At 38.8% G+C, this 19,970-nt stretch overlaps 1 protein-coding gene across 5 annotated transcripts in view; it reads left to right on the top strand.

Annotated features, from left to right (window-relative positions):
• The window catches only part of zfand6 (zinc finger, AN1-type domain 6), a 68,204-nt gene extending 50,475 nt beyond the window's left edge, over nucleotides 1-17,729 (top strand). For 4 of the 5 annotated variants that reach the window (XM_073032958.1, XM_073032961.1, XM_073032959.1 and 1 more), the window contains 4 exons: nucleotides 297-392; nucleotides 10,443-10,552; nucleotides 12,405-12,521; nucleotides 16,851-17,729. In XM_073032958.1, the coding sequence (XP_072889059.1) occupies nucleotides 297-392; nucleotides 10,443-10,552; nucleotides 12,405-12,521; nucleotides 16,851-16,999 (472 nt within the window). In that variant the 3' untranslated portion in view covers nucleotides 17,000-17,729. The remainder of the gene's footprint in view (nucleotides 1-296; nucleotides 393-10,442; nucleotides 10,553-12,404; nucleotides 12,522-16,850) is intronic. The other variant, XM_073032962.1, reaches the window with a different exon arrangement.
• The last annotated feature ends 2,241 nt before the right edge of the window (nucleotides 17,730-19,970 follow it).

Below are 19,970 nucleotides of genomic sequence, written 5' to 3'. Positions count from 1 at the left end.
AATATAGATATCTTCCTCATACCAACCCATCTGTAAGAAGAAACTGATCAAAACCAGTATACAGCAAGTAATGCGAATTAAAGGATTACCTCCCCCACCCATGGAAATTCTCAAATAGTGGTCACCTTTCAGCAAACTAATAGCTACTCATCATTATAACTATATTGTAAATTGTATTTTAGGTTAAGGTGTATGTTTTTTTACTTTTATAATTTTGTTAATTTGATTTTAACATATAGTAAGGTAATAAATGGAGAAAGGATGTGTGAAATGTTGTATGTTTACTCATCCTTCAGTCCACAACCTGTAATGGGAAGAGGGAAAAGGGGAAGAAAACAAAAAGAGAAGAAGGGAAGATCTATTAAAAAAGAGGGAAGAAAGGGAAGGAAGAGGTAAGAAAAAGTAAAGGGGCTAGAAGCGAAGTGAAATTAAATGAAGGTTAAGGAAAACGTAGGAAAAGTTAGAAACTAAGATTTTATGATTTGATGAAATGGGCAATGTGTATAGTGAAAGAGTATTTTGGTGCTTTTTAAAAAAAAAAAAGTATATGGTGATCCTCTCCACTAACAGAACTTCAGTAAATATTTGAAACAAAGCACAAAAGTTGCCAGTGTTAGAAATCTGAAATGAAAACAAAATTGTGAAGATCCTAAGCAGGTCAGGAAACACTTGTGAAGAGACGCGCTGAGTTAGAGATCAATCAGACCAAAAAATTAAGGGTTGTTGATCTGACACATTAATTCTGCTTCCCTCTCTGCAAATGCTGCTTGACCCTCGGTACTTCCAGCTCTTTTTGATTTTGTTGCTAGTTATTTGTTAGCTTTCAACAGAACTGTGCTAGTGAGACTAATGTAACTTTTTGTGAAGATATTTGCAGTAGTGTCACATTTTTTGGGTCAAATTAGCATTAATCTTTTACTTGTGTTTCCTCACAACAGCCCTGCATGGTGAAAAAAAATTATTCCAATGTTAATGCAATCTTGGCTTATAATCAAAGAAACAGAGAAAATCGAAGTGGGAGTAGGCCTTTCAGTTCTTTAGACCTAGCATTTTCATTTAACGTGGTCATCAATGTGAACATCCATTCCAGTACCTTATGCTTTCTCCTCATGTCTCTTGATCTACTTAGCATTAAGAAATATATCTATTGTCTCCTTTGATTATATTTAATTCTAAAATGAAAAATTCCAACATCTCTGATTAAGGAAACTTTTGCTTTTCTCTTGAAAACGCTAAGTGATTAATGTATGGAGTAGCTTCTACCAATCCTCTTGCATTCCCAATATCCACTAAATTGAAGATGTAACCTGTATGAAATGGCATTAGAATTCAAACTCTGAATAAAGGCCAATATTTTATTCCACAAAACTAGAAATAATAGATTATTTTCCTAACTTAAGCAGCTATAAAGATACTTCAGGTTTAGGAATATTTTGGGTATGGAATTGATGTGTCTGATTGAATTGTTTTTGTTTGTAATATGCCCTTACCGTGTAATAAAGAGACATTAATGAAAATTACTTCAGGGAAATTTCTGGAAATACAAGAACTCAGAATAAAGAACTGTGATCTATTATTTTTGTGAATTTTGATTTGAAAATAGTGATTCTTTTATTTAAATTTGCTCAGACCAAGAAATCAGGGATTTTTGAAGATGAGGAGAAGGGAAATACAGTATGAATTCCAAGTTGAAATGGAATTTTCCAAGCTGTTTGGTTCCTTTTAAAAATATTGAGCAGCATTTACAAGTTTCCATGCTATTGGACAAGTCCTAAAGCCCACTGAGTCCTCCCCAAATATCAAGTAAATTTTAGAATATTAATGTTATAAGTTTGTTCCTTTATTCATCCTGATTTTTTTACCCTCCTGACCCATTACAGTGAATTTTGTTTGACCACTGAGCCTATTTTGCCAAATAGAGGGGAATTTGCCTGGAGAATTGAAGTGCAGTATTGAGGCCAAGATTACCTCTGATTCAAAATGATACTTTTGGCTGTTCTTGTGAACATTAGAGAGAAAACCATAAAATATTTTCACACACATATTGAAGTGAGGTGTCCATTGTTTATTTTCTTTGTGGAACAAGACCCTAAACTGTAGATTTCATCAATGCAGATTAATTAGGGCCCTGAGGCAAGATCTAAATCATATAAGGCAACAATGGCCAAAAAGATATTTAATCTCTGAGGTTGTAAACGAGGTTTCAAGTAAGAATGTGGTGAGGAAGAAATTGTATATAAGAAACTGACTTGAGAAGGGGCAATGCGGAACAAAGAATCATGTATAGTGTATTATATATAATACACAATATGCACACACTAGGTTGCAGTTAAGTGGGACACATCAGGACTAGTACATTTTGGCCCATTAAGCGGCTGCCCCATTTACCCAGTTTCATGAACCTAATTAAAAAGATACTTTAAAAAATGTTTTTTTAAAAGACAAGCTGAGTAACAAACTATATATTTCAATAAAATACAGAACAAATTAGAACATTGCCAATGCTACTACGTTGATATAAAACTGCATTAGATTGCCATGGTTGTCTACAAAGGAATTCATGTGACGTACGCTGTCGAGTATGTGGTATCCAAGGAGTCTAGCACCTCTAGTGAAAGGGCTTGTGATGACCATTCTGGAGCAGCTCACTGACCTTTGGTACCCAGTAGACACTCAGCTTTCGCCTGTGGCTCCAAATAGCTGTTTGCATGTGACAGTGGCCAGGTACATTATTTTGACAGGCAGGCAAAACCAAGTGAGAGTAGCCAGCTGGCCTTGTACCCCAGTGAAATGAGGACGTGCCTGTCCTAGCGTGTGAATCAGCTCTGGTGGACTGAGTGGGACGACGGTGAGATCCAACGACTACACAGATGGTTTTGAAATGGTTCGTAGAGAATGAAGGGCACGATAAGGCAGAGAAGTTATGGGTATCCAGTGCAACCAAGGTAGACCCTCATTTGTGACGACTACTCGTACCACTGGACCCAGACTTCTGAGGTTGAGACTTTGGAACTGTCCCATGGCAACAGCTTTTCCACTTTAAAACTCTCCAGCACACGTTTTACTGTCATCGTCAGATATGACGGACAACCAACACACAGCTGTGTTCTTTTGACTGTAAATAAAATTACCACAAGTGCCTAGAGCAGATAATGGACTGCCTCATATAATGCTTTCAAGATTATTGTCAATACCTTAATTATTTATAGTTCCTAACTTGTTGAAGTATTGAAATTCAGTTTCAGTTCTGGTTACTTCTGGCATTTCCAATCCTGAATGCTTGAAACCACAGTGAGCAAACAATTCTAAATTGTCATGCTACTTATTTCTCACCAACTATCAGTGACAAAAATCACCTATTTAAAATTTGTTTGGTGTACTGTCTAAAGGCCACACAAGTTCGTGTGATTGAGTAGTTAGAAACTGTTCAGCAACAGTCTCACAAAATGCTGGAGGGAGGGAGGAATAGTATACCAGGAAAAACCAAAAACTAAAACATTGCAGCAGTTGTAGGCTATTCATCCCCTTTTGCTCAGTACTTAGTTGAATCACCTCTCCAGTTATTACAGCCAGTAATCTTTCTGATTAAGTCTCTTGTTTGCACAACGTGATGGAGCAAGATTTGCCATTCCTCCTTGCAAAATTGCTCAAGCTGTGCCAGGTTATTAGGGAGTGGCAGTGCACAGCAGTCTGGAGGTCTTGCCAGAGATGTTTGATCGGGTTAAGGTCGGGTCTCTGACTGGGCCACAAGGACATCAATTTTCTTCATTTGAAGCCACTCCATTGTCGCTCCAGCAGTGTGTGTTTGGGTCATTGTCCTTCTGAAAGATGAACATGCTCCCCTATTTGAGCTTTCTAACAGAGGCAAGCAGGTTTTTATCCAGGATCTCTCTGTATTTAGCAGTATTCATCTTCCCATCAATCCAGACCATATTTCTAGCCCCTGCTGCTGAAAACCATCCCCATTGCATGATGCTACCTCCACCATACTTTACAGTAGGGATGATGTTATCTGGCTGATGTGCCATGTTAGATTTGCGCCATACATACTGCTTAATGTTGAAGCCAAGAAGTTCCACTTTAGTCTCATCCAACCACAAGACCTTGTTCCACATCTTTACAGTATCTTCTAAATGAAGTTTTGCAAAGTCTTTATGGGCAAGGATATGCTTTTTTTTTTAAAGCCAGGGCTTTTTCCTTGCCATTCTTCCATAAATGCCATTTTTGTGCAAGGGCTTAGAGATTCTGGAGCCGTGAACTTCATCTTCAGTTACAGCCACTGAGTTCTGCAGCTCACTCAGAGTGACTGTTGCAATCACAGTAGCCTCTTACAAAAGCCATTCTTTTCTGGTGACTATGTTTAGAGGGGCTGCCTGACCTAGGTAGCGTGGCTGTGGTTTCATATTCTTTTCCAATTTTTCACAGTGGACTGCATTGAGATCTGAGGTATGTTTTTTGAGATGACCTATCCCCAACCCTCTAGATCCCTCTTTCCTCTATTCCCTCCTCTCTGCTGGGCCCCTCACTTCCATCCCCTAACCTAACCCAGCACACACACTTGTCCTCTCTGGTCCCTCAGCTCCATCCCCTAACCCTAACCCCTACCCTCCAGCCCCCTCTCCACTCTAGCCCCTCACCTCCATCCCCTAGCCCTGTGTGTATGTGTATGCAATGGATTCCAGTTAATTGTGCCATCAGTTGATTGGGGCAGCTGCTTATGAGACAACTCTTGCAGAACAAAAGCTAATTGAGACCACTGCTGGGATTCCCTTTGTTTATTTAGGAAACTATGCTGCTTAATTGGGACAGGAGAATGTTGCCAAACACATTTTTACTAGCTTCATTTGTGTGCTGTAATGTGGCTGTTAGATACTACACCATGCTTAGAGCAAACACTTTTCAAATATGGTCAGTTGTGTGTGCTTGTGTTCAAAAAGTAGTGATTTTTATCACTTGATAGCTGACAAGAAATAAACAGTAAGACAATTTGAACTGTTTTGCTCACTATGGTTTCAAGCATTTAGGTGTGGCAATGCCAGAAACACCTGGGAGTGAAAATGAAATGATTTCACTACTTCAAGTTAGGAATTATGAAGAATTTGAAGGTATCGACAATCATCTTGAATATTACAATGAAAATGGTGACTTGGAGGATGCAAACATTGCTAGCTTTGTATGAAGGCAGCCCATTATCTGCACTAGGTGTTTGCGCTGATTTTGTTTATTGTTTACATTGGAATACTATTGGTAGTGTTTTAATTTGTTCTGTATTTTAGATACAATTTGTGACTCAGTTTGCTGTTTTTATACCTTTTTTAAATAATTTCTATGAAACTTTGGCTAATTGGGGCAGCTGGTTAAATGGACCAAAATGTATTGGTCCCAGTGTGCGCCAATTAACTGAATCCACTGTATATGTACTGTATGTGTGTTTGTAATACAGTCCAAATGGCAGTGGGAAGACTGTAAGAAGGAAAATAGAATAATTGCAATTTGAAGTGATGCCTCAGAACAATGCTGATCTCAAAATAGGAACACAATTTAATAGACACAAAGTGCAGACTGAATTGGATTGCAGCAATGTTTTTCATGCAGGATATTTTCAACAGATGGAAGAAATAATATCGAATGCAAAATCCAAGTTGTTCCTAGCTTGAACCAATGACTTCAGTAAGATCTACTACAATATGAAGGCTTTATAAATACAAACTTATTTGCAATAGATCACAATCGGTGCTTTTGGAAGTGTCCAGAAACTGACAAATAACAATTCAGAACTTCACAGCAACTTCTTGAGAAGTAAATGGAAAGTGGTTTGGAGAATGAAATCTAAATATGAGTCAGGATGTAACTCAGTATTGAAGTTGTGAAGAAAGAACAATGGTAGCTAACAGTACAGATGTTAATGTAAAGACAGAAGTTCTGAAAACAGGAGCAAACAAAGTTTATAAATTGGTGGTGTGTATTTTAGAAGTAATCCAGTATGTATAAAGAGAAGGGCCATCTCTAGGGAAATAAATGAAAAATGAGGACTTAAAGTATAAAAAAAGGCAAAGTTAGTGAATTAAACAGTCACATGGGTTGCAGTTCCAGTCACAATGTCTCCAACTTGATTGTTTTTACAGGTCTGTAGCGATAGTTTCGGGGACAGTGTGAGAGTGGATTAGGTTGGAGTTTAGGGACAAGGATGAGTTTGAGTTCAAGGGCAGTAAATGAAGAGTTAGATGTAGGAGCTGGTGTAAGATGGTGTCGAGCTGAGATGACTGTCAATGTCATGGCTCAGACTTGGTTGTTTTTTTAGGTCTGTAACGGTGGTTTGGGGGTCAGTGCGGGGAGTCCCGATTCAGGTTAGAGTTTAGGACCAGGAATGAGGGAGAGCTAGAGGTCAAGGGCAGTAAATGAAGAGTTCCAGCAGGAGTCAGCATTACAGCCCATAGTCAAAGGTCAGTGATCCCAGATGTTAAGCCACAGGTTCTGAGCGATCCTCAGATTGGCCATCCTCAGTGCTAGCTCGGAGGATTTCAGAGTATGGGCAGGAGTCTCAAGTACTGGTGACTACCTCAGGTCATCGGATTTGGTCCATGCAAGTCTGAAAGTCGAGACCCAAACTCACGATCAGAGTTCTGGGGTCGACACCAATGGTCAAATGTATGATCGGGGAGTCCCAAGGTTAACGCAAAGAAGTTGGTAAAATCTGGAGAGCAAAGCTGAAAGGTGATGTCCAGTGCTCATCGAGTCCTGAAATAGAAGCACAAAGTTACCAAGTCTGGAGGTAGAGGCCCAAAAATCAAAACCCCTGGGTTGGCTCAGGTTGTGAGTCCAGGCCAGGGACTGGAGGTTGGAGGCCTGATGTCAGTAAGTCTGAGTCCAAGGTCAAGGACTGTCAGCCCAGAGGTAGCTTGTCCTGTGGTTTGAGGTCTGACTGTGTGTATAAATGTACAGGTAGGGGGAAGAGGGTGGGAAAGAGACTCATTTTGCTGATTTTGTTGTTACTGCTTGTGTTCTGCTGAACATTGTGGGTATGCAGTGTTGGCGCCAGAATGTGTGGCGCCATGTGTATGCTGCCTCCAGTACGTGGGTGCCACAGTAGCATAATGGTTAGTGCAATGCTTACAGTACAGGCAGCCCAGATTCATTTCCCGCTGCCTGTAAGGAGTTTGTACGTTATCCTCATGACCGCGAGGGTTTCCTCCCGCAGTTCAAAGACGTACTGGTTGGTAGGTTAGTTGGACATTGTAAATTGTCCATTATTAGGCCAGAATTAATATGGGGGATTGCTGGTCAGCACGGCTCGAATAGCTGGAAAGTTCTCTGCACTGTATCTCAAAAAATCAATAAACCTCTTTGGGTGTGTTGGTTGTTAGCAAAAACTATATATTTCACTAAGTTTCAATGGACATGTGATAAATAAATCTCAAGCTTAAATCTTATTTGAAAACCAAAATGGAAAGAAAACTGCCAAAAACCTGGATGTTTTTTGAGAAAGTTATGTAGCATGGAAGCAGACTCTCCAAGCCATTGAGTCTGTGTCCTTTGACACTAAACCTTTCCTAATCTTCCCATCAACTCCCCAGAGGTTCCACCATTACCTTTCACATGAGCGGCATATTTATTTGGCCAATCAACCTACGTACTGGGAGGTGGGAGGAAACTAGAACACCTAGAAGCAGTCGTGGCATGTATGTTTACCCAGGCAGAACAGATTGAGGTTTGAGCCTGGGTTTACTGGTCTAGTGAGGTAGCGGCTTTACTAAATGTACCCATTGGACACAAGAACTTCAAAATAAAATTAATTATCAAAGTACATGTATGTTACCATATACTACCTTGAGATTCATTTTCTTGCAGGCATTGACAGGAGAATTTTTAAAATTATAGAATTTATGTTAAATTATACATGGACAAAGAAGACAAATTGGGCAAATATTTAAAAAAAATACTGAGAATATGAATTGTAGAGTCCCTGAAAGTGAATCAGTAGGTTCTGGAATCAGTTCCGAATTGAAGTGAGTGAAGTGATTCACATCAGTTTAGGAGCCTGAAGGCCAAGGGGTAATAACTGCTGCTGAACCTGGTAGTGTGGGACATAAGGTTCCTGTACCTCCTGACAATGGTAGAAGCGAGAAGAGCCTAGATGATGGTATATCTTTGATGCATGCTGCTTTCTTGTGGCAGTGCTCTTAGTTAATATGCTCAGTGGTCAGGAGGGCTTTGCCTCTGTTGGACTAGGCTGTATCCACCATTATCTGTAGACTTTTCCATTGCTGGGCATTAGTGTTTCCATTCCAGGCCATGATGCAGCCAGTCAGGATACTCTCCACCGTGCTTCTATAGAACTTAAGGCAGAAGACATTTTTATATGTGGTACTCAATTCTGTGGTGAAATGGGGGCTGCAGTGTTTCAAAATTTAAGCAGTTCTAAATTCCTTTTTCAACTATTATTTGTGTGACACAGCTGCAATGTTACTGGCTTTGAGGCCTGCTCAGATATTCCCCTAGATTTGGAATGAGATTAGGTGATGGTGGCAGATCAATGTGTTTGCTTTTCTAGTGAAGCTATGGTTTAATTATGTATTTTAAAGAGGGTTTGATTTGAGAAAAACAACATTAATTATATGGATGAACAGAAATAGTGAATAAGATTTTGTGAATGGATGGCTATGTTTCATGGCCTGATAGAATAGCAAGTGCAATAATTTACATATGTTTGTATAAATCTTAAAGGTAAACAGGCTAATTGTGATTTATTGGATATTAAAATCAGTGTCTGAATTTGATTATGGATGAGGAATAACTTTAATATGGTTTAATATATCAAACTATGTGAACAAGAATGCAGGTTGAAGTATTACAGGGTTCAGCATATGTAACAAAATATGTGGATAGGTTTAAAACAAATGTTTGACCTGAAGTTGTGGATATTTTGCTATAATTCCAAATTCAGGTTTATGTTGAATTCGGGAAATAGCTTTTTCAGCAGCATAGTATATTACAAACCTTAAAGACATAAATTAGAATGAATTAGAATTAACATAAATTGTACAGAAATTTCATGACAAAATAAACAAAAAATAAACATGAGCGTTAATGCATATTTGTGTAAAACTGCACAATTGCATGTCAAACATTTGTTTTATTATTTTTTTAATCTACCCATGTAAGACCCTTCCAACAGTAACCTGTTTTTATTGAACAGGCAGAAGTGCTGGAGAAACTTAATGGATCAGGCAGCATCTGTAGAGGGAAAAGGACAGTTTCACATCACAGCCTCATTTGTTATGGTCTTTTTTCCCTCCATAAATGCTACATAACCTGCTGAAGTTCCTCCAGCTCCTTTGTGTGTTGTTCTAGATTCCAGCATCTGGAGTCACAATTTGATACAAAGCCTGTTACTCTTAAATTGTAGAGTCTTTGGTTTGCTAAAGGAAGCCTGTGGGGCCTTATAAATCTAAAGAATGACTGAGGAAAGATGCACGTCAAAATAAAAGAACTTGAAAAATGGCAAACACGAGGAAATCTGCAGATGCTGGAAATTCAAACCACAACGCACACAAAATGCTGGTGGAACACAGCAGGCCAGGTAGCATCTATAGGGAGAAGCGCTGTCGACGTTTCGGGCCAAGACCCTTCGTCAGGGCAGCGCTTCTCCCTATAGATGTTGCCTGGCCTGCTGTGTTCCACCAGCATTTTGTGGGTGTTGATAAATGGCAATTACTTATGGTGATTAAATGAGCTGTGGTCTTAAGGTCAACGAAAGTAAATGGGAGATTAGAACACCATGATAGATTCCCTTTGTTGCAAGCCATTTACACTAAACATACAAAACATCTGTCAGAGATTGCAAATTATTTATTCAGATAACTCTCTGGGGGCACTCTATTGATGTAGAATCTGAGGCTGGGGTTGTCAGAGAAAAAGTCTTTGTTTCTCGCAGAAATAGTGTTGCCCTAGGGAAGGATGTATGATAAAATAGACATCTCAGCAACTTTCCCAGTGGGCTGGGCCTGGAAATTTATTGAGCAGTGTGAATATTGAAAAATTCTGCTACATTTTCCCATGCACTGCACTGACTTAATGATAAATTCAAGATGGTATTCAAATTCATAATTCATTCAATAGGTGGTGAAGAAATTAAGTATTGCATTTACGAAGAGAAAGCAGAATAAGAGCTCGTTTAAAATAGTTGAAGAAATGAAATCTAGCACAGAGAAAAAGAGCCTAATGCAGAGGTTCCCAGCCTTTTTTTATGCCATGAATCAATACCATTAAGCAAAGGGCCCATGGACCCCAGTTTGGGAACCCCTGGCCTAATGGTTTCCTACATCTAAAGGATTGGAAGGTGTTCTTCTATTTCCAATTATGAATTAAATTCTATTTAGTTATGCTGTGTAGCTACTGTATTAAATTTATTATTTGTTCAAACTTGCTGTTTTCTTTTACAGATCAGTGTCCAATCAGTTGCTGCTAGTATCTCAAGAATCTGTAACAAATCCCCAAAGCGATGGCGACCGTACAGAAGATAAACAAGAAATATCCAAAAAAGAATTACAGGGTAATTTTATTTCCAAATATCATTTAAAGACCCTTTGAAAACAAAAGGCATATTTTGAAATGAGTTTGAATGCACAAGGATGCTTGTTAGAGCAAGCCGTCCTATGAAAAAAATAAGAGTTGATATAACCTGAGACTTGCAGATTAGGGGTAAATACAATTGTATAATATCCTTAATTTTGTCAAGAATAGTTCCTCAGTTGTATTGTGTGAAGCCTCACCGTACAGTCACTTCTATTCAGGCAAAATCTCAACTTAATGGTTTGCACCACTTCCCTTCCATTTTTGCCTCCTGTTCTTCCTCTCTTTAACGTCCACCCTGCTTTTCAACTCTACCTAGCTCACTCCCTTCTCCTAATGGTTTAATTCCCCATTCCTCTCTGCTCTTTAGCCCCACAGACCTGCTCTCTCTGGTTGTTTACAGCAGTTTGACACGCCTGGCTCAGCTTTATAGAGCACAAAATGAGAGTGGAGTTGATGGGCCAAATGGCCTGCCTGCTCCTATATGTTAAATGCTGAAGAAACTCAGTAGTCAGGCATCATTGATAAAGAGAAATGGACAGTGAACATTTTGGATTGAGATCCTTCAACTCAACTCAGTTCCTCCAGTATTTTTTGTATGTTTCTCCAGATTCCAAAATCTCCATTCTCTTGTGTCTTCGCTGGGTTAACTTTATGCTTGAAGGAATCTCTTTTCAAATTCCTTTGAAAATTCACTGCCCATATCGTTAACTGATCCTGATTCTAACCAAATATTTTGTCTAGTTTTCATTAGAAATTGGGGAGCAGATGGTGAATCGTTGGGAACACTCAGCATATCAGAAAATCTCTTCAAAGACCTGCTTGTTTTTAGTGAATTTTACATTCCTATAGTGCAACTTCACTGGCTATTTTTCTCAGACCACACTTGGAGCCTTCAAAATTTGTGAATTAAATCACATTTCCCTTTGGTTCATTATTGAACAATGTAACAATTTACCCCTTTAGCTAATTCAGAATGTTCTCTGCGTCATTGTGTTTCTCTGTTGCAACAGCTGAGCTAACACGGTATTTGACCTGAATCCATGTTGAATGTTAGAGGGGAAAATAATCCATGTTTACTTTATCCTTGTGGAAACCTGTCCCCTGTATATAAGCCAGAAGTAGCCTGGATCTATCAAGTTTTAGCTTACATAGTTAGAGTAACCATTTGAGCATAAATCTCTGTTGGTAACTGAAACTAGAGTGGTGGTACTTCCAGAGGGAATGAAGTCTTTTTTTAAAAAAATTGTTAATAAATTTTAGTTTAACTTTTGAAAATTAAGCTATTCACATACCTAAAATATATAAATATTTTGCAGATAACAAGAAATTCATTTGTGGAAATGGTTGTAGCAAAGATTAAAGTAGTATAGTGGAACTGATTTTCATTTTTTTTAAAAAAGTGCCTGAAATTGAAAATGGTCTGATTCTTGTGGCAGATTTGGGTGGGAAGCAACAGTTAGAGAAAGCAACGCTGGACAGTTGTGACAAATCATTAGTGGACAATAATGGTGAAAACTTTTCCATGGATAGTTCAGATTACTCCAGTTCATCCAAGAACACAGACACAGGGTACAGCTATGATGCTAGCACAGAGAGTGAGGCAGACGACTACATACCGCTGGAAGAGGTTTCACGGAGGACTAAGAGAAAATTAGAAGAGTCATTCACAGATCTAGGTAAAACAATTTCTCCTTGGGGCATGTACTTTTGTGTGATAAAGCTTACCAGTTCTTGCTTTCCCTGTCTCTTGCCTCTCGTTCCCGTAGAGATGTCATTGTGAGATTAATGTGCAATTCTGTCTTTATTGAATTTCTATTTATCTGTTACAGCCTCTACATCAAAAGAAATTGCACAGACTTCTTCTGATGGACAGGACAAGTCCCCTGAAAAACCCAAACAGAAGAAGAATCGTTGTTTTACCTGCCGCAAGAAAGTGGGACTTACAGGTCAGTATGATCCACGGAAAGAATACACACTAGGCAAATGTGTTGAATGATTAGCTCTCTGTACTGGGGGGAGAAAAAGTAGGAATCTGTCTTCTATCTGTCCAATACAGATGCATGGTCTCGACCTGAAATGCCAATTGTCCGTTTCCCTCCCTAGATGCTACCTGATGCACTGATTTCCTCCAGCTCTTGCTGTAGCTCCAGTGTACTTTCATTATTACTAGACCCAAAAGCTGAAAGATGGTGTGCTTTGTAAACGTGCTTCATCACTATCTTCTCAAGGATGGGCATTGAATATGAGCTTTCCCAGTATGGCTCGCATCCCAAAAAATACACAAATAAAAAAGGGCAGATTTACAACTGTGGTGTAATACACACATTGCTGGAGGAGCTCAGCAGGTCAGGCAGCATCTCTGGAGGGAAATGAATGGTTAACATTTTTGGCTAAGACCCTTCATCTGGACTGGAAAGTAAGAGGGTAGAAGGATGTTTGCGAAGAAAAAGCATTTCAGGATGTATATTGTATACATTCCTCTGACATTAAATGTACCTATTGAATCCTATTGAATAAAAGGGGAGGAACACAAGCTAGGTGAATCCAGGTGACAGAGGAAGGTAGTTGAGTGTTCGGGATTAAAAAGGGAATGATGTGAGAAGCTAGGAAAAGTAAGAAGCGATAGACCATGGAATAAAGGGAAGGTGTAAGGAATGAGCATTTTGTCTGTGGTGTTCCAAATTTCTAGCATCTGCACCCTCTTTTGTATTACTGCTACAAATGTGATGTTTTGTACTGCAGTGAACATTTGCTCTGACAACAGATGCCCTTTTATATGCTAGTTATTTCATAGATTCCTGCTTTTCCATCTTGGACGTTGAAATTTTAATACACTGCTTCACCACCCTATCATTGTTTCAGTCACTTAGTTCATAACAAAAACAGTCCAAAATGGTGAATATTACTTCACAAGTTGGGAAAAAAAAATGTTCTTGGTTAAGGAAGTAGAATGGTGGGTTAATAAGTTTGCAGGTGACACAAAGGCTGGTGGTGGTGTGGGTAGTTTAGTAGGTTGTTGAGGGTTACAACAGGTCATTGATAGGATGCTGAGCTGGGCTGAGAAGTAGCAGATGGAGTTCAGCCTAGAAAAGTGTGAAGTGGTTCACTTTGGAATGTCAAACCTGAAGGCAGAATACAGGATTAGTGGCAGAATTCCTAACAGTGGAGGATCAGAGGGATCTTGGGGTCCACATCCATAGATCACTCAAAGTTGCTGTGCAGGTTGATTAGGTTGTTAAGAAGTCATATGATGTATTGACCTTCATTAGTCAGGGGATTAAGTTTAGGAGCCACAAGGATATTGCTTATAAAGCCCTGGTTATACCACGCTTGGAATATTATGCTTAGTCCTGCTCATTATAGGAAGGATATGGTAGCTTTAGGGAGGGTGCAGAGGAAACTTGCCAGGATGGTACTTTGATTAGAGAACATGTCTTATGTAGATAGGTTGGGCAAGCAAGCTTTTCTCTTTGGGGTAAATAAGGATGAGATGTAACTTGATAGAGGTGTAAAAGATAAGAGGCATAGATCGAGTGGACAGCTAGAGACTTTTTCCTCAGGGTAGAAATGTCTGATATGAGGAGGGTATACTTTAAGGTGATTGGAGGAAAGTATAGGGGAAATGTCAGAGGTATGTTCTTTACAGAGAATGGTCTGTGTGAAACAGTCACCTTAAATTTGTTCTGGTTATTTCCATTATTATAGTAATCATTGTTTGGGTATATCAAGGTTCCTTCTCTATATACAGAACCTTTGGTTCTGTCTGGAGATTCTCTTGTCAGAAACTAGAGTATCTTCAACTTCAAAATCTTCAAATCTCCATTCTCTGCTATGTGATGGCAAAGTAGCTATCCTTATAACTAACTGATCAACTGCTGACTTAATCCTTGTGCAGATGGGCGACAGGAAAATCTGTCATGATTCCAACCCTTAATCTTCCTTGCCACAATATCTACACCCCACCTCCAACAAGCTGCCTACTTGAATGAAGCTCAGCTGTAGGGCAAATGGAAGTTGCTTAATCTAAAATGCATATTGTTTGTTGTGTAGGGGGTGGTTCTTTCATTGATTCTATTGTGTTTCGTGTATTTATTGTAAATATCCACAAGAAAATTGATCTCGGGGTTGTTTGTGGTTTCATGTATGTACTTTGATAATTTACTTTACATCTCCACGTCAGAACCAAGGTCACTCCAGCTCTGGTCACTCAGCTGCAATTTGCTGCTGATGCAGAGCTCCAGTCATGGTCATCTGTAAGGGGGACGTCATTAGAGTCAGCATCCACATACAAAGGTTCTCTATTGACAAGCCCCTGCTGGACAACACCAACATCCATAGTAATCTGACAATGAATACACTGTAGAACATTTTTTCCCCATTATCTTGGGAGCTATTTCTGAACAGAAGTAGATATTAGTGATGAAATTCCCCACTGACTTCAGTGTGCCAGCTCAGCTTTTAGCGATCTGAGAAAGAGCTTGAAGATCAAAACCTCAGTTCTAGCACAAAGCTGATGGTCTAGGTAATAGTACCACTGACCTCCTGTATGCATTTGAAACTTGGAGGCATCTTGGAGCACTGGAAACAGTTTTTAGAAAATCATTCAAACCAGCTTGCTGGATGTTAACCAGTGTCAGCGTTTTTCCAGGTCAATGTTCGCAGCATTGCAACTCTAACTGCCCTTAGCTGGCAAACTACTTGTATTTAGGCCTCACACTCACTTCTGAAATGGAGACTCTTGTTGTGACAGGAGGAAGAGAGGATTACCAGGTGGACAAAGGTTATTAACAAAGCTTGGTTTAGGTGATGTAACATGCTCACTGACATAAGTGCACCCCTGACCCAAGTCCTCTCGAAATGGAGAAGGAGCCTTCCAAATGACGTTGAGAATTTTCGCGTCCCTACAACATCATCTGGAATCTCATCAAAACAACAGAGGGAACCCTTCACCTCCCAAAATGCTAGTTTACAATAGTGGCTCCTGCTCATCCCACATTGGCTTCAGTAATCACCTTGAAACCCACACGAGATACTGGAGGATATCAGCAGGTCAGGCAGCATCCATAGAAATGAGTACACATGATATTTCAGGCCACGAACCTTCATCAGGCCAGAGATCTTGGGTTGCAATGTCTACTGCTTATTAATTTCAATAGAAGCTGCCTGACTTGTTGAATTCAAAACAGCCTCTTTCTGTGCATTTCTCTGGATATCCAGCATCTGCAGAATCTCTCATGTTTATGCTGAAACAGAGCCCTGAGGAGCTGCCAAAGAGGACAGGATTTCCAGAATTCATAATTGTGGCAGATGGAGACATCTTTTCTTGGAAACCATCAGCGATGTGATAATGAGAGTTTGCACTTTGTTGCAATTTCTTGTACAGTATGTCAATTTATTAGCTGCTTAAGATTAAAAAAACACTTTCAGTAGCTCGAGCTACTGAATCCTCCCTCAACTCCATTAGCAAACAAATCAACTTGTTGAAAAGGCGAGACTGTAGGTGGAGGGGGAAAAACTCCTGGAGGAATTCAGCACGTCATGCAGCATCTGTAGAGGCAAGTGGGCAGTCAGTGTTTTGGGTCGAGACCCTTCATCTGGTTAAATTAAAAGTCTTGTCCCAAAATATTGAAAGTCCTTTTACTTCTATAGATGCTGCCTGATCTGCTGAGTTAGACCAACATTGCCTTTTCGTATGATTTCATTGGACAACTTTGGTATCACAGGTGCTAATAGCTTCCGGCAGAAGCAGCATGGTAGTGTAGAGGTTACTGCAGTGGCTTTACAGCACCAGAGACTGGAAGATTGGGGTTCAACACCCAGTGCTCTGTAAGAAGTTTGTACATTTTCCTTGTCCATCGCATGGGTTTCCTCCTACATTCCAAAAACGTACGAGCTAGGGTTAGTAAGTTATGACCATGCAATGTTGGCACTGGAAGCATGGTGACACTTGCGGGCTGCCCCCAGCGCACCTCGGACTGTGTTGGCTCTTGACGCAAAACAATGCATTTCAGTGTATGTTTCAATGTACATTTGACAAATAGAGCTAATCTTTAAAGTCTTTCAGATCTTGTGGAGTATTTGGGATAACAAAACATGAGGGCATTTTCTAATTAGTTTGTAATTTTTTAATGCTTTTGAGTAAGAATGTAGATGTGGTAAGAGGCAAAGTGCAGATGCATCAGAACTGGGATATTAAAACAGTGAGTTAGAGTAGAGTGATTTCTATCTGTGTCTCGTGTTGGGAATACTTACTTTCTTTGTATTTCTGTTTCCAGGATTTGATTGCAGATGTGGAAATTTATTCTGTGGATTACATCGTTATTCTGATAAACACAGTTGTCCTTATGATTACAAAGCTGATGCTGCTGAAAAAATAAGGAAAGAAAATCCTGTTGTAGTTGGAGAGAAGATCCAGAAGATTTGAACTGCTACTTAGATTAAATTTCTTTTTCTTTTAAACCACGTGAACCTAATTAAACAGCGGAGAGGATAAGCTGAGCTTTGTAGTTCATTCTGGGAATTTGGAGCATTGTACTTGCATAGATCTTTAAATCATGCATGCACGGACAATAGAATCTGAGAAATGACTGAAGAGTTCTTTCACTTTTCTTTGAATATTCTGTGGTTGGAAAATTACTGCATACTTAGAAGCATCCATTTTACAGCCATATTAATCTTAGTTAAGTGTTGATCTTATTTTTAAAGCAAAGTAGAAGTATTGGAGGGCTGTGCTTTTCCAATATCACATGCATGGTTCAGGTTTGCATTTCTTCTTTTGTGTACGTGGCCTTTCTCTGCAGCACGATTTTCTAACATAGCAGGGCACAAATGGGCCTACCAGTAACTGAATGTATGCTAATCTCTGCTTTGTTCTGTTTATGAGAAGGCCCTCATGCATTGGCATCCTAGCTTGTTTGCTGCTCCATTTCATTATTTATGTACTTCAAGCAAATGTATGTGGTTTGATTTTACAGTATGTATCCTGATTGAAAAGACTTCATACACACTTCAGTGCTGACTACAAGTATAATCAGAAAAATGCCAGTGATGCTTAACTCTGAGCATACATGAAACAAGGATGGTAATTGTGCTGTATTTATGTTAGTTTATTCACTGTCTTAACTTTGATTAAATAAAATTATAAAGGAAAACTACTGAGTTGTTTATTTTAATCTGTCATGGAAACTATATGTGCCTTAAATATGAGATTTTGGTTAAATTATTTTATGATTACATACACCCCTCCCTACCCTCTAGATTTAGCAGTGTATTTTTGATTATTTCTGCATGTTTGCTTACTTGATAGTAGAACAGGTCAGTTGTATACACAATAGGAAATACAGACACAGGTCACAATTTTGTCACGACTTCAAATCTGAACCACTGAATAACACTACTAGCGTTACTGTGAGATTCATGTGAATAGTTATTTAAAGTGTATTTTAAAATCATAACATATGTTTCTTTAAAACAATATTTTTTGTTTTCATAAAGTAATATACCAAAGTGCTTTTTTTTTCTCTCTTAAGACTAACTTGTGCTACTGATTCTTCAACCGATCAGAAAAAAAAATCTGTAAAAGGTTTGGTGTCACCTTTTTTATTCTTCACTGAAATCTGAAATTGGGCAAGAGACCCACTGGCTCTGTATTTATATACAGAAAAGTGAAAATTAATTATGAACCATATGCCTCAAGTGTTGTAAGGAAGAAATGGTGAATGTGTAATTTTTTCTTGGGTAGTTTTGAGCTATAGAAGTGATTCAATTGATTACATAACAGAAATGCAATCTGAAGACTTGATTGCAAAGTGAAAGTGACATGTGCGTTCTTTCTTGGCTCTGATCCAGTACACGCTCATTCACATTTAAATTTAAGCATGATTCAGGAGTCAGAATTGACAATTGGGTATTTAGGTCTTGCCTTTGTAAGCCTGGAATAACAGAATCACAGTCAGTTCTGATCTTTCCCATATCCATGAGCACCTCCAGTTGGAGTTTGATGAGCAGGATTCTCAGCATTCTCTAGTCCTCTGACTAAGCTCCAGTTACTTGATCTAATGCTACCACCTCAACAGATACAGGGTGAGATGGAAGCAAATAGCTATTGAATCTGTGCCATCTCTGAACAAAACAAAACCCTTCTAACCAAAAGTGCAGGTATATTAGCATAGTAACTTTTCTATTGGTGAAATATTCTGTTTAGCCAAACTGCTTAACCAAGCTAACATATTATCACAGGTTATCAGGTCTGATTTAATCTCTTTTGTTCCCTGTACTTAGTTATAAGCTAAGCTCCAAATCCCTAAAAGGCCTAAAGTAGTGGAGCAGAATTAGGCCATTCAGCCCATCAAGTCCTCTGTCATTCCATCATGGCAGATTTATTTTCCCTCTCAACCCCATTCTCTTGTCTTTCTGTAATTTTTGATGTAGTTACTAATCCAGATCCTATCAACCTCCATTTTAAATATCCTTAATGATTTGGCCTCCACAACCATTAGTGGCAATGAATTTCACAGATTCACCTCCCTCTAACTAAAGAAATTCCTCCTCAATAATAATAATAATAACAACAGCAAGAATAAGGGACATCCTTATATTCTGCTGTGCCCTTTGATGCTAGCCTCCCCCTCTATTGGAAATATCCTCTCCACATCTAATCTATGTAGGCCTTATGTACATTCATATTCATAAACATTGAGTTCGTAAAATTCACATTTGAATTTGAAGCACTGATAATGATGCAGAAGGTCAAGTCAGATTCAAGTTAATGTCACTGTTAGAATGTTGAATTCTGTGATGCCAACTAAAAAACATATAACTGCCTTAAATAATAATTCAATGCACATTTGTTTTAATATATTTTCCCGCAGTGTCATTTCATACATCTCCGAATAAGAATAATTACATTTCTTTGAAATTTCCATTCTGATACAGTATATTATTAGGTTTTAACAGAAGTAACTATATTTGTGAAACTATTTGTCATAACTTATTTAATTTTGTCTGGAATCTGAACATGAAAGAATTTTGCAACATTTCACTTCCCAGTATTGTAATTCTGATATGATTTTTATTTTACTATACCTGTAGGTAGCCAGAATTATTGTAAACTGAAGATAGCCAGGGTTATTGTATTTTTTAAATTACTAGTAAGATCACAGTCTTGTATTTCAGACTGGAGACCAGAACCTTGCCATTTACAAATTCTAGAAGCTTGACTTGAGGAACCATTCAAATTGGTGGCTGCCATAAAGGACCGTGGCCATTTGCCAATAAGTTAACAGCTGACTAGTTTCCTCCTTATGATCCACCAGCAGAATTCTGAATGGATAATGAACCAACCAATGAAAACTACCTCACTACTTTGCTCTCTTTTTGCACATTTAAAATTTAAT

Source organism: Hemitrygon akajei, chromosome 30, assembly GCF_048418815.1.
Source record: "Hemitrygon akajei chromosome 30, sHemAka1.3, whole genome shotgun sequence".
Classification (NCBI taxonomy): domain Eukaryota; kingdom Metazoa; phylum Chordata; class Chondrichthyes; order Myliobatiformes; family Dasyatidae; genus Hemitrygon; species Hemitrygon akajei.
The sequence above is the reverse complement of the archived record's forward strand: the minus strand, read 5'-3'. Positions and strand labels throughout refer to the sequence as shown.